This window comes from Astyanax mexicanus, chromosome 13 (assembly GCF_023375975.1).
Source record: "Astyanax mexicanus isolate ESR-SI-001 chromosome 13, AstMex3_surface, whole genome shotgun sequence".
Taxonomy (NCBI): domain Eukaryota; kingdom Metazoa; phylum Chordata; class Actinopteri; order Characiformes; family Acestrorhamphidae; genus Astyanax; species Astyanax mexicanus.
The window spans coordinates 13,904,361-13,919,089 of record NC_064420.1 but is presented as its reverse complement, the minus strand read 5'-3'; the positions used below and the strand labels follow the sequence as shown (position 1 = coordinate 13,919,089).

The window sequence follows — 14,729 nt, the reverse complement described above, 5'->3', positions numbered from 1 at the left end:
GCTACTGGCCGGTAGTCATTCAGACCTGTCACTGCGAAGCTCTTGGGGACCGGGATGATGGTGGCGGTCTTCAGGCAAGTGGGGACAGCTGCCTGGATGAGGGAAGCATTGAAAATGTCCACCAGCTGGTCTGCGCAGTCTCTTAGCACCCCCGTCCGGGGATAGCAGCTTTCCGGGGGTTGATCCTCCTCAGCGTCCTCCTTACTTCTGCTGGTGTCATGCTGATGGTGCATTTACACTGTATTCCTTTCATTTTCAATGGGAAGCGCCGCCTCCATCAAACACAGTCGCGCGGTGCATCATGGGTCCGATGCGTCAAGAGCGGGGGATGCGATGCGATGAAAAGTTGAGCCGAGCTGAACTTTATGCAAATGAATCCGTCCAACGCGATGCGTCTATCCAATCAGAGACCAGGTGTTTGCCTGATACGCATTCTCAGTGCAGTGTATGAAAACATTTAAGTTACGCTTTCAAGCGTCCAGAGAAGCCTGGAAGAGAAGTTTCAGGTTTTCCAGTTCTTTGTTAAATCTCTGCTGATTTACAGTGGCTCTGTCAGCGAGGAGAAAGGCTGCTGAGATTGTTTCTCTGGTGGGTTTTTAAAATATTAATATGTAATTTAATATTTACATATTAAAGTAATTAAAGTTTGCTTTAAAAAAAAAAACTTATATACTGCTCACTAGACAGTGTAATGAAGCTCATTCAAACATTTATATCTATAAATACACATTTATGTTTATTAATTTATAGGAAATAATAATAGCTTATATTAAAAGCATTTCCCATTTATTAAAACTATTTTATTGAAATCCCCTGCTACCACGTAGATTGCATCCGAAAGCTTGTTCTGAAGCGAGCTGATGTTTGTCATAAAACTGCTTCAGCGCGTTGTTAGCATTAGCATCCGGTGCTATGAAAACAGCTATCATGAACACCGCCAAAAACTCACGAGGCAGAAAATGAGAGCGACACTTCACAGTCAACATGCAGTTTGTACACCAACCTTTGTTTCTGTAGAGGCACAAGCCGCCCCCCCGGGCTTTCCCAGATAGCTGGCTGCGATCCGCTCGGAAGAGCTGCCGGTCGGCGAGCTGGAAGGCTGAGTTCGGCATGGTGTGGTTCAGCCAGGTTTCCGTGAGACAAATCACAGTGCAGTTCCTCATCTCCTCAGAAACACTCATCCTCAGCCGCAGCAGATCCAACTTGTTATCTAGAGAGCGGATGATAGACAGGAAAAGCGACGGAATCAGGGGTCGGTTAGCATTAGCCTTTAGCTAGGATATTATTGTCTGTAGTTTCTGTTTTACTGACCAAACTGTCCTTAAATCTCAAAAGTTGGGTTCAGAACCGACTTAAAAACAGCTCAAAAAAGGGTGTTCGCTAGGAGCGTGAGAAGCCGCTGCACTACTGCGCGCCGCCGTCTTGGGAATGATCATAAATGATCATAAACAGAGCACAATAATTCAGATTAAATGTGTTTTTTATTTTAATTTGGGTGAGTAGAGTGTAAACATGAACTCAAACCTGCCGTTTGTTGGCTCCCTGCCAAGTTACATAAATTATATATAGAATATATATATTTTTTTCCACTTATTTGGCCAAACAATGGAAGGTCATTTCTTTGCTATTTTTAGTTGAATGTTTTCAGTGTTCTGACAAATATTTGATGCATCCCTAGGGGTTAGTTTCATCACGTTAATAATAAAAACCTTTTCTAGGCAGGCAGTAACTGTATAAGTACTTCTCTTGAAGACAAGGCAATAAAAGGAATGATTTTCCCTTCTAGTGAATCCAATGCCATAATTATTTTAACCACAGCTACATGATGAGACAGAACTCGCTGTCTTCTTCCTTTACAGTCAGAGCAGCATCAGGTACTCCCACCCTAAACCACACAGAATCCAGATGGATTTATGAAGGTTAGGAAAGCTGTCACACATTTACAGTATGCAGCTCTGATGTGTGATGCTGTGAGACATTTTAGGCTGTTTAGTAATGATGATACATCATAACCATGTTTTTGCAAGAAATAAAGGTTGGATACAGAATACAATAGTATGGCTACAGTACTCCTATACCAATATGGTACTACTATTATATATTGAGTAACATAATGGTACCAGTATTTCCTACCAGTTTGTACTGGTACTCGTGTGTGCTTTTGCTTTGTAGTACTTTGCCAAAATATTTTTTTTAATTAAAGTAATTTAATTGAAAAGAGGTCAATTTTAACTGATGCCTTGTGTCTCACAAAATGCATACACCCGCACATTTTTTAGTCCTTGGGCATAAACTTATGGGCAGAGTCCTTTGAGTACTGATAAAGGACTAGAGGATGATCAACACAAATTGTGCAGCAACAGATTGAAAGCTTCTATCTCTGACTACATCAACAAGATGCAGCAGCTATATTTAGGAGTGCCTAATAGAGTAAACAGTAAGTGAACATAGTGTTTAAAAACTCCAGCAGCACTGCTGTGTATGATCCACTCATACCATCACAACACACACTAACACCTTATACACCACCACCATGAGAATAATAACAGAAAATCAACTGCCAGTCCAAGTGTTATTTTTGGCTAATCTGACTAAAGTCATTTTTTTTTCTTAGTTTAGATTGTTCATCAACTTTGATGTCTTTATTTATTGGAATTTTGTTTCTGGCTCTGACACTGGAATCTGCACATCTATGCAAACCTGAAACTGAACCCAAATTTAGATCTGCAGCAACAGCTTGAATAGTGCCTGAATCAAAACATCCACCCTCACCACTGTGTTTTTACAGCTCCACAAAAAAAGAGCTTAATAAGAGCACGCTGTCTGACTGTCTGAGTGGAAGCAGAGCATAGCTGTTGTGTCTGAGTCTGAGTCAGTGTAGATTTGGGTGTGTTGACTGTTTTATGGGTAAGCCTGACCCGGCCATATTGTTTTTCTTGCATATAAATGATTTTGCAGACAGCTGAATGGCTGATTTCTTATAGTTTTGAAATCTTTATAAAGCCTTTTAAAGTCTAAAGACTTTTGAAGGTTTTCATATATTGTCTTTATCGTGTCATGACTGTCTACAAAAATGTCTGCATATACAGTACATCTCAAAAGTGAGTACACCCTCAAATTTCTGCAAATATTATATAACCCTATTTTTTTGCACTATAAAATGCACAAGCGCATTATCAATAAACGTTTATTTTCTGATCTTTTTTTTATACATAAAGCACACTAGATTATAAGGTGCATTAAGCAACACTAGTCAGGAACGGTGGTGTTGCCATGTTTCCCTTCTAATTCAGCAGGTCTCGCCACTGAATAAAAGTAAATAAAACTTCTTAAAAAAAAAAAACATAGTCAAACAAGCGCTGGATGTTAATCTAAACAGATTTCTCTTACAGTAAGCTTAGATTTGCAGATTTCCACCAATATACCCGCCTCTGAACGGCAAAAGAGCTAGCGCTTAGTGCAGTTAGCGGTTAATGCTAATGCTGCTCCAGCAGTGCTAGCCGGGGTTAGCAGCAGGCTACACTCTAATATACTCGCCCCTGAATGACGTAAGAACTAGTGACTTCAGGTTGATGGTGTGTTGGAAAACTGTGCAGTTAATGAAGATTGGCCACCAGGCTGCTCCAATTTAGCCATGAAACCTCCCACACTAAAATGACAGGTGTTTCAGTTTTATTGTCCAACCCCTGTATTTAAGCATAATACATGGCCGGGAGTGCTATAACGTGTAATATTGGCACTGCTGTGCTGCAGTCTTAGGCACATTATAGCACAGAGTTTATTATTGTGATTATTTCATTATCTCTTTTTAATTAAAAAAAATATAGACTTGGAGAGGATGAGAAAATACAACCTGTGTGGTTATAAAAATTCAGCAAGTTAAAATAGTTTTATTACTGCTCTGTTTGTAGCTGCGCTGTTTGGATGATAAGTGCTGAATTGTTGCTAGGTTACCTGTATGTGGTGGAGTAATACATGAAGAGCTTCGGTTACATTACATGGTTTATAACAGCACTCATTGTCAGGGTGCGTGAAGGAGGGACGAGGAGAGCGGATGCAAATGCGAGTGTATTTATTATACAGATAACAAAAGACAAAAATAAACAAATAAACGGAAACTAAACTGAAAACAAGAAACATGAGACACAGAGACGCAACCACAACAGGCTAACAAAGCACAAGAACCGACACGAGGGAAAGGGAGCACGGACTATAAATAGTGTAACACACACGGGAAACAGAGAACACCTGGGGCTAAGGGGCGGAGTTACAAATGATACACAGGTGAGGGCAAGAAACACTGAGGAGCACGGATCACGTGGGAGACACACTCACAGGCACAAGCAGAGACAGGCACAGAAAAAGGTAAATAAACACAGAAACACGAGAACAGACAGGGACCACGTGACAGAACCCACCCCTTAACGCGCAACTCCTGGGGCGCGAAAAAACAAACCCCCAGGAGCCGGTCAGGAGAGGGTGGAAACCAAAAAACAAAAAACAAAACACAAGACTAGAACAGAGGACACCCGAGAGGAGACTGAACAGAAAACGGGGACTGGACATTACTGGGCAAAGGGACCGGGATGAAAACAGTAAGAGGGACAGAAACATACACGGTGACAGGGACTGGAACAGAAAAACCACCAGGGACAGAGACTGGAACATAGACAGAGACAGGAACCATAACGGGAAGAGACAGGGGCACGAGAAACATAGATGGGTGCCCAGGACTGGCAAAAGTCTGTGGAAACGTCTGTGGGACCAGCCTGGGCACAGCTCCTGAAAATAGTTCAGGTGGCCTCGGAGCAGACCTGGAAAGGCGGGGCCTGGGAGTGGGCGTGGTAACGGGAGCCACGGCCACAGGAGTAGGTGAGTTGACCGTAGGTCTGCCGGTGAAGTCCGGCTCGGAGAGCGCTGGTCCGCCGGTGAAGTCCGGCGCGGGGAGCGCTGGTCCGCCGGTGAAGTCCGGCGCGGGGAGCGCTGGTCCGCCGGTGAAGTCCGGCTCGGAGGGCGCTGGGTCGCCGCCGAAGTCCGGCTCGGAGGGCGCTGGGTCGCCGGTCAGGAACCAGGGCGGACAAAGGCATGCGGGAGGCAGGACTGCCCCTGGAGGCAACGGCAGACGGGCTGGTGTAGGGAGGTAATCTCCCTCCTCCTCCTCCGAGCTGGACGCAGGTGTGAGGAAGTCTACATAGTCCCAGAAATAAGACTCCTCACAACCTGCGTCCCTGCCAACACGGTGCGCCCCCCCAAAAAGTGCTCCCCCCTTGAGAGGGTCCTCCTCGGGCGAGCGGGAGCGCTGAGAACGCCGCTGCCGTCTTTTCCTCCTCCGGCGCCGGCTAGCTGAGGAGTTGAGAGGAGGCTGCTCCTCCAGCACGCCGCGAGAAAGGGAGGTGCGGCGGATCGCCAATCTGGAACCCAGGTAGACGCCACTCGCTGCATCCATAGTTCGGTCGGTTCTTCTGTCAGGGTGCGTGAAGGAGGGACGAGGAGAACGCCACTCGCTGCATCCATTGTTTGGTCGGTTCTTCTGTCAGGGTGCGTGAAGGAGGGACGAGGAGAGCGGATGCAAATGCGAGTGTATTTATTATACAGATAACAAAAGACAAAAATAAACAAATAAACGGAAACTAAACTGAAAACAAGAAACATGAGACACAGAGACGCAACCACAACAGGCTAACAAAGCACAAGAACCGACACGAGGGAAAGGGAGCACGGACTATAAATAGTGTAACACACACGGGAAACAGAGAACACCTGGGGCTAAGGGGCGGAGTTACAAATGATACACAGGTGAGGGCAAGAAACACTGAGGAGCACGGATCACGTGGGAGACACACTCACAGGCACAAGCAGAGACAGGCACAGAAAAAGGTAAATAAACACAGAAACACGAGAACAGACAGGGACCACGTGACACTCATAGAACGCCTTTTAGCCAATCACATTGCAGGGTCAGAACTAACTGTGGTATAATTAGACATTAATGGCTGTGCGCTGATTATTTTCAGAGGATAGTAAATCTATACTGCTATGCAAGCTGTACATTGACTACTTTGAGTAAGTTATATAAAAGTTTCATTTCTATAGTGTTGTGTACTAATTTTCAGAAATACTCTATTTTGAAATAAATGCCCAATATTATGTGCGTATATGACCATATATGATAATTCTGTACAGTAACCTGCTCTGTGCTGTGTTTGTGCAGTTTGCTCGTGCTCTGCGGGGTTTTGTGGAGAGCCACAAGTTGGTGGACCTGAAGGTGTGGACCAGCCAGCTTAAACGGACCATCCAGACAGCTGAAGCTCTGGGTGTGCCTTACGAACAATGGAAAATCCTCAACGAGATCGACGCTGTGAGTCCAAACACATCCCACTTACATAAGCATCCTGCCCACTCTGCCACCTGCTACAGCTGCTGCTTCCATCAACATGCCACTGCTGTCGTCATTGTTTACCCTGAGGAAAGGTTTTATACGTTTAACAGAAACATGGGCAGTAGCTAGTGTGTTTCTGTGTGTGTTACAGAATGGGAAAAAAAAAAAAAATATATATATATATATATAATTGTTATTATTATTATTATTATTTATAATCTTGTTTCTGAGTGGATTTGTTTGAAGTTAAAAATGCTCAAATTTGAATTTACAAATCAAGACTGTGATGTACATTTATGGAGTTTTGGAATTAGCCCGTTTTTATGATAGCTTTTAGCCTTTTAAATGTGCTTCTACAGTGCCCTCCAGTAATGGTACAGAGAGGCTGATTCTTTTATTTCTGCTGCAGACTGAAAACATTTGAGTTCGATATTAAGTAATTAACGTGAGACAAAAGATCAACATTTCAGCTTTTATTTACATCTGGATCTGATACACAGTTCAGAAGATAAAAGCACCTTGTGTCTGAACCCACCCATTTTTTTGTGAGCAAAAGTATTGGAACAGAAAAGCTTAAAAGTAAATTAAAGTGAAAAAGACTTAGTATTTAGTTGCAAACTGCATCATGTCTGTGATCCACTGACATCACTAACCTTCTGCATTCTTCTCCTCTGACGCTTTTCCAGGAAGTGTGTTTTGGGTCATTATCTTGCTGCATGATAAAAGATCTCCCATTCAGTTTTGCTTCATCGTTCTTTAAATTCACAGACAAAATGTTTCTGAAGACTTTCTATAGAGTTCACTTTACATCAATAAATGTTAATGAGCCTGTCCCAAAATAAGCCATGATAGCCCAAACCATAATGCTACCTACACTGTGTTTCACAGATGAGCTGGTATGTTTAAGATCATGAGCTGATCCTTTCTTTCTCCTAACTTTAGCTTTAGATTTTCCATCTTCTCTCAGCTTCACAGTTGCTTGTGTTTCACCCATAGTCAGCTTTCTGCTTTTAATGTTGGTTACTTCTCTAACTATAAATGTACAGTCTGCACAGATAAAACCCAAATTAGAAACTGAATGCTATTTATTGTTTGAATTATTAATTTAACAGGAAACACCTGGACAACAAAACCCGCCTTACAGTTGCATGTTTCAATACTTTTGTGCAAAAGAAAAATAAGTGGGTTCAGACAAAAAGTGCTATCTTCTCAACTGTGTATCCGATCCAGACTAGATTCCTGGAAATAAAAACTGAAATGTTGATCTTTTGTCAAATCTTTTAATCTTTTCATGTCAAATTCAATTGTTTTTAGTCACTTTTTCAGTTTTGGATTTGGCACATTTTACAGTTGTTTAGGTTCTACTAGATTTTATTTTTACAAGTATTAAGGCTCACAGTTTGCCACTTTCATATACTAAAAACTCATCAATTAGCTTTAACATGATAAACATCATGATAAACAAATGTTTGTGTATTTAAATCACACAGCTAAACAAATGTCATTTGAAAAGGAATATTCAAATCTTTGCATAAAACTGTTTTGGTTCTGTTTCTCAAAATGTTTCTGATTGTTGTTTCAGGGAGTCTGTGAAGAAATGTCCTACGACATGATCAAGCATATGTATCCTGATGAGTACGCCATGCGAGATCAGGACAAATACCACTACCGATACCCTGGAGGAGAGGTGGGCATCGCTTACTCTGTTCACATATTTCACACAGATTTTTAAACACTGAGCTCTTTTTTTTTTAGTTCTGTATGTTTGTATGAGAAAAGATAAGAGAGCCTCTCTGAAGGGCATTGTTTATCTGGGATAGTTATGAGACACTGCTGTGTCTGAGACACATCTGGTTGAGGCTGCCAAATCTTGTTCAAGGAGACGCATTATTATCTTGTTTACAGAGTCTTCTGCAGTCTTAAAGGGACCATTACACTGTGCGTTTTGTTTAAATGAGAGAAAGAAGGAATCCACCCACTGGTTAGAACATCCTAGCTCAACCCCCAGAGCCTACTAAAACTAGAGTGGCCATTTGTCCACATGGAAGTCAAGAAACCCTATTTTAGTGATTTATAGGCGAGCCATCAACACACACAGCTTGATTTAGAGCGTCATAAAATATGCCTTGCGTCGCTCAAAAACAATTGGCCTTGCCTTCTCTGGGTGGGTAGATGGAGCTCTTTCTCCTCATCACTCTAAAGGGTGATGTCGAACAGCAAGGGGGCGTCTGTGAGCAGATGTATCAGAACTGAGTCGCTGGGTTTTCCTCCTAGTGCACTGTGATGCTACTCAGCAATCCTGCATCAGCAGCAGTTGGAAAAGAGGCGGTGGCTAACTTTACATGTATCAGAGGAGGCATGTGCTAGTCTTTACCCTCCTGGTGTTGCGGCATCACTAGTGAAGGGGGAAGTCCTAATGAGTGGGTTGGGTAATTGGCCATGAAAATTGGGGAGAAAATTTGAAAAAAATAAATAAAAATAAATAAATCAACAATAGCAGATAGAACCTCATGAGCAAGCCATTACTTCGGCAAATCTTTTCCATACACTAAAATACAGAATATAATACTGAGTTAATACATTTTTAATACAACCTAAAACTTTACTGTGTAGAACAGAAGCCTTTATTTTAGCCACATCCAAAAGCGGCATCAATGTCTTTTGGCTCAAAGGCATGTGGGATGGGCCATCACATAGTGAAAACATGTATTGAGTCTCAGTCAATCAAGAAAAACAGTTCCTCTGTTCAGCAGCCCATTTATTCCTTCTCTTTTGCTGTAGTCCTATCAGGACCTGGTGCAGCGTCTGGAGCCAGTGATAATGGAGCTGGAGAGGCAGGGCAACGTGCTGGTCATCTGCCACCAGGCCGTCATGAGGTGCCTCCTAGCATACTTTCTGGACAAGAGTGCAGGTTAGAGACGCTCTGTTTCATGCTTTTGTTTTTTGCCCTGTCTTTGTCTATTTTTTTCTCTCACTATCTGTGTACTGTCCTTCAATCTCACACTCTTCTGGTTCTATTTCTATTTTTTGATCACTTTTCTTTTGTTCTTTGGACAAAAGACGAAAATTAACACTGTTTTGGTTTGGGGGTGTGTCAGTACATTTCTGTGATGGAGCGTTAATGAAGAATAGTACATTGAGATCATTCTTAAGTACATTCTGGGCAACATATGCTGCCTTTAAGACAACATTTTTTCCAGAGAAATCCTTGGATTTTACAACAATATCATGGAAAACCACATGCTGCACACAACCTCCCACGCCCTATATACTCTCTCACCCTGCCACTGTCTCTTTGTTTTCTCTTACTCTTACACTCGTTTTGCTCTCTGTTTCTATTTGCTGCTTTCTTTTCTCTTTCTCACTCTCACACCCTTCTTCCCTTGTGAAAATGAAGTATACTTAATTAAGAATTAAAAGCAGTTTCAAATTATGTAAAGAATAATTAAAGTACATTTTCAATTTAATATACTTTATAAAAACAAACATTGAATATACTTTCTCTGTATTTTCATAAAATGTATTTTTAAGCAAGATGCTTTCAATTATACGTTGTGTTGAAAGAAAATATTTCGTGGAATTAAACTGCTTAGAGTGCATTTTAGTGTATTTTTTTCAGTAGCATTAAGGTATACACAATATGTGCATCAATATGTAAAGTAGTACATTTACAATAAACTTCAAGTGTATTAAAAATAATGTTTGCAAAAGTTATACGAAAAAAGCACTCAAAAGCACAATCTAATGCTTTTTGTGTTGTATTTAAATATAGCCTAATTACATCTGAAATTTAACTAAGTTGCCATAAGTTGTTCCAAAATAGTACATTTAGTATGTATTTAGGTCCGCATTAATTTATGCTAAAAGTATGTAATTTTCCATGTTTGGAATACTTAAAATACTTAAAAATATAATTAAATGCACTTTAACACAGCTGATATACTCCCCTCTGAGCGGTGAAAGAGCTAGCGTGTAACCTGTTTATTTGGGTGAGTAAAGCGCTTCCATTTATTTACAGTAAGCTTAGATTACCGAAATTTATTAGCATTAATGGCTAACTGCTCTACCAGTGCTAGCTGCGGTTAGCAGCAAGCTACAGGCAGATAATCCTCCCCTCCGAACATTGAAATACCGAGTGTGGTTAGCGGGTAATGCTAATGCTACTCCAGCAGTGCTAGCCGGGGTAAGGAGCAGGCTACAGGCCAATAATACTCACCTCTGAACAGGGAAATAGCGGTTAGCTGCTAATGCTAATGCTACTCCAGCCCCAGTGCTGGAGAACTAATCTGAATGCCCTGTATAACGCTGCACTTCAGTGGAGTGGCTTTACTGCTCCTTACAACCTGACTGGAAAAACTTAAACATAATGGGTACTGGATTAAAAGGCGCACTGATGATTTTTGGTAAAATATAGGACTTTAAGTGCGCCTTATAGTGCAAAAATTACGGTAGTTGCACCTTATTTCTCTCTTTTTCTGCGTCCCTTAATGTTGCACCTCTCTCTCTCACAGATAAACACACACACACACACACACACATTTTCTCTACTTTTCTTTGCTTTCCTGTCTCTCTCCTGCATTCTCTTACTTTCTCTCTACCCCTTTTCCCCCCTTACTCAGCATTCCAGTGACCCTCACAGCACAGGTCATATGTATGCAGCTGCACTCATGTATATAAAAAAATCTTACTCTGTGTTTTCTGCCGCAGATGACTTGCCGTATCTGAAGTGCCCCCTCCATGTGGTCCTGAAGCTCACCCCTGTTGCTTATGGTAAATACTTGTGTCAGTCTGTGCATTTCCTGGAACAACATAGTTTCCTAGTCCACAAATAAAGCACTTATTCATTCACCGCGCTCAGTTATACACCCTCATTATGTGTAAAAACATAACCTCCGGTCAGGACATGTGAACTCTACTCTGACTCTGTTTTCAGCTGCCAGATGTGTAAAACCTCAGTCCACTGCAGCAGATAACATGTACAGTTTTAGAGACTGTAAGGACAAGATAAAATGTAAGGTAAAACAGGTAAAGGCTGACCCCAGCAGGCCTCGCTATAGCAGGCCAGCTAAAAAGGGAGTGCCAGGCGGTAGCACAGACATGAGGATTCTCTAAGATCAATACTGTGTCCCTCGAACACCAAATCATTAGCGTGGCATGATGACAGCACTAACCTCTCAGCTTTCCAGAAATCTTCATGACCAGAATCCTCCAGATATACGCATTTTATCCAATGAAAAAACTACCGTATTTTTCGCACTGTAAGGCACACTTAAAATCTTTATTTTTCCCAAAAATCAACAGTGCGCCTTATGTATGGATTTTACCAGTCACATTGTAGGGAGCAGTAAAGCCACTCCATCAAATTGCAGTGTATTCAGGAGTTTCAGTTTAGTTCTCCAGCAAAATTAGCATTAGCCGCTAACAGCTATTTCCCCAATCAGAGGGGAGTATTATTGGCCTGTAGCCTGCTCCTAACTCCGGCTAGCGCTGCTGGAGTAGTATTAGCATTAGCCGCTAACTGCACTCAATATTTGCCCATTCAGAGGTGAGTGTTATTGGCCTGTAGCCTGCATCTAATCCCTGCTAGCACTGCTGGAGTAGCATTAGCATTACCCGCTACCTGCGCTCGCTATTTCCACGTTCAGAGGTGAGAGTTATTGGCCTGTAGCCTGCTTGTAACCCCGGCTAGCACTGCTGGAGTAGTATTAGCAGTACCCGCTAATTGTGCTCACTATTTCCCCATTCAGAGGGGAGTATTATCTGCCTGTAGCCTGCTCCTAACCCCGGCTAGCACTCCTGGAGTAGCATTAGCATTACCCGCTAACCGCAATCTGTATTTCCCTGTTCAGAGGGGAGTATTATCTGCCTATAGCCTGCTGCTAACCGCAGCTACCACTGGTAGAGCAGTTAGCCATTAATGCTAATAAATTTCGGTAATCTAAGCTTACTGTAAATAAATGGAAACGCTTTACTCACCCAAATAAACAGGTTTTCAGAAGAGAAATCTGTGTAGATTAACATCCAGCGCTCGTTTGACTTTAAAAGAAAATCTTTTTTTTACTACAGTTTTGTTTACTTGTCTTAGTTTTGCTTAACTTAAGCACTTAAGTAATTTTAGCCTAGTTGTAAGGTTGTTTAAGTTTGGGATGTCCTGAATACTCTCTCACTAATCATGGGAGGCCTGTGCCCTCACTCTGCAATCTCTGTATGATACATGACAACATAATTGCTGTTTATAATGCATATTTATTGATTTATGGTTGCATTTTTTATTTTTTGAAGGTTGTAAAGTGGACATGTTTGACCTAAAAGTTGAAGCAGTGAACACACACCGGAACCGACCTCTGGTAACAACATTTCTATGAATTTGGTTTATGTGTGTGCTGTATAGTTTCTTGTTTTGCTTCTTCTTGTTTCGAAGCACATTATTAATCATATTGGAGCACTTAGTAAGTTCTATAATCACAGACTGTCCTTCTGTTTCTCTGCATACATTATTATTCTACTTTCACTTTGTTCTTTAATGATCAGAGGAGCTATTTAGTGTGTGTTAGGTCAGCACTGGCATGGTGGTGGTGTGATAGTGTGTGTTGTGCTGGTATCAGTAGATCTGTCTCTAACTTTACATTTACAAGGTGGAGCAGCTATAATAGGGAGTGTCTAATAGAGTGAACAGTGAGTAAACACAGTGTTTAAAAACTCCAGCAGCACTGCTGTATCTAATCCACTTGTACTTGCACAACACACACTATCACCTCATACACCACCAGTGTCACTGCAGTAGCTTATGTGGTGGTCTTGTAAGGGCCTAAGCTTTAAAAAGTTGGGGGAAAGGAGGGTAGTAAAGTATGCAATGAATCAGAAGGATTACAGTCTGTAATTCTAGAACTCCAAAGAGTCCTATATGCTTAGTGGAAATTATAATTGGTATATAAAAAAGGTGGTCATAATGTAATGCTTAATCTGTATGAATCTTTCTTCTCTAAAGAGGCCCAGCTATATATGTGCTTGTTGCCTCTTGTTTAAAAGTTTAAATGTAAAAGTAGACTGAGGATCAACACAGAGCTTTGGTTTTCAGCATGTGTGTGTGTGTGTGTGTGTGTGAGTGTGTAGGTTAGAGAAACACAGCTCAGCTTGTGGTTTGATGGTGAAAACTCACAGTGACCCTTTAATATAAACCACAAGTCTGTGGCCAGAAACTCTACTGAGATTTACACTGTTCAGCCATGCCTCTCTTCTCTTCTCTTCTCTTCTCTTCTCTTCTCTTCTCTTCTCTTCTCTTCTCTTCACTTTTTTCTCCTGTTTTCTTGTCTGTCATTTTTTTCAGTTTATTTCTATTCTGTTCTCTTTATATGCTTTGTTTTCTCATTTCTTCCTTTCTTTATTTCTCTTCTGTTCTCCTCTCTCATCTTTTCTTTATTTCTCTTTTGATCTCTTTCTTCCTTGTCTATTTGTCCTATTTTCTCTTCTCTTTATTTTTTCACTTTGATTATTTTCTCTCCTTTCTATTTGTCTACTGTTCTCTTTATTTCTTTTCTCTTTATTTTCTTCTCTTCTCATTATTTCTCTCAGACTGACTGGTTTATATGCAGTATGCTGGACACGTGTTTTCATATTTTTTTCAGTCTGTCTTCTCTGAGCTGCAGATGTGTGGAATATGTTTAAGTTGGCTGTTCATCTGGGAAGATGTCACATATTCCTTTTCTGTGTGTGTGTGTGTGTGTGTGTGTGTGTAAGCAGGGCTGTGAGAAACAGGACGTACCACCGGCTCTGCTGCGGAGGAACAGTTTCACGCCCATGTCGAGTCGAGACCAGGTTAAGCGTCCGCGTCTCTTCAGTGTAGGAAACCCACCTCACACCCCCTTGCCTCCTGCACTGGACTCCACACAAGAGGCTGACGAGCTCGCAGAGAAACCAGTTAGTGTGCTTATCTGTAGAGATAAACTCATTATACAGTAAAAAAATAAGAGACCATTCAAAAATGATGACTTCTTTGATTTTACCAAATTGAAATCCTCTGGAATATAATCAGGAGGAAGATGGATGATCATAGGCCATCAAATCAAGCTGAACTGCTTGAATTTTTGCACCAGGAGTGGCATAAAGTTATCTAAAAGCAGTGTGTAAGACTGGTGGAGGACAACATGCCAAGATGCATGAAAACAGTGATTAAAACCAAGTTTATCCCACCAAGTAAATGCTCTAAATGACTATATTTTTATATGGAATTTGGGAGAAATGTTGTCTGTAGTTTATAGATTAAAACAACAATGTTCATTTTACTCATGAATATATACCTATAAATAACAAAATCAAAGAAACTGATTCAGTAAATGAAGTGGTCTCTTAG

The 14,729-nt window shown here is 41.3% G+C and overlaps 1 protein-coding gene across 2 annotated transcripts in view; it reads left to right on the top strand.

Annotated features, from left to right (window-relative positions):
• pfkfb2a (6-phosphofructo-2-kinase/fructose-2,6-biphosphatase 2a) overlaps positions 1-14,729 on the top strand; it is a 46,364-nt gene that overhangs the window by 24,934 nt on the left and 6,701 nt on the right. Inside the window, exons 10-15 of one of the 2 annotated variants that reach the window (XM_022677580.2) lie at positions 6,212-6,358; positions 7,962-8,066; positions 9,161-9,290; positions 11,087-11,149; positions 12,662-12,726; positions 14,120-14,296. In XM_022677580.2, the coding sequence (XP_022533301.1) occupies positions 6,212-6,358; positions 7,962-8,066; positions 9,161-9,290; positions 11,087-11,149; positions 12,662-12,726; positions 14,120-14,296 (687 nt within the window). Of the gene's footprint in view, positions 1-6,211; positions 6,359-7,961; positions 8,067-9,160; positions 9,291-11,086; positions 11,150-12,661; positions 12,727-14,116; positions 14,297-14,729 lie in introns of both variants that reach the window. The other variant, XM_022677579.2, reaches the window with a different exon arrangement.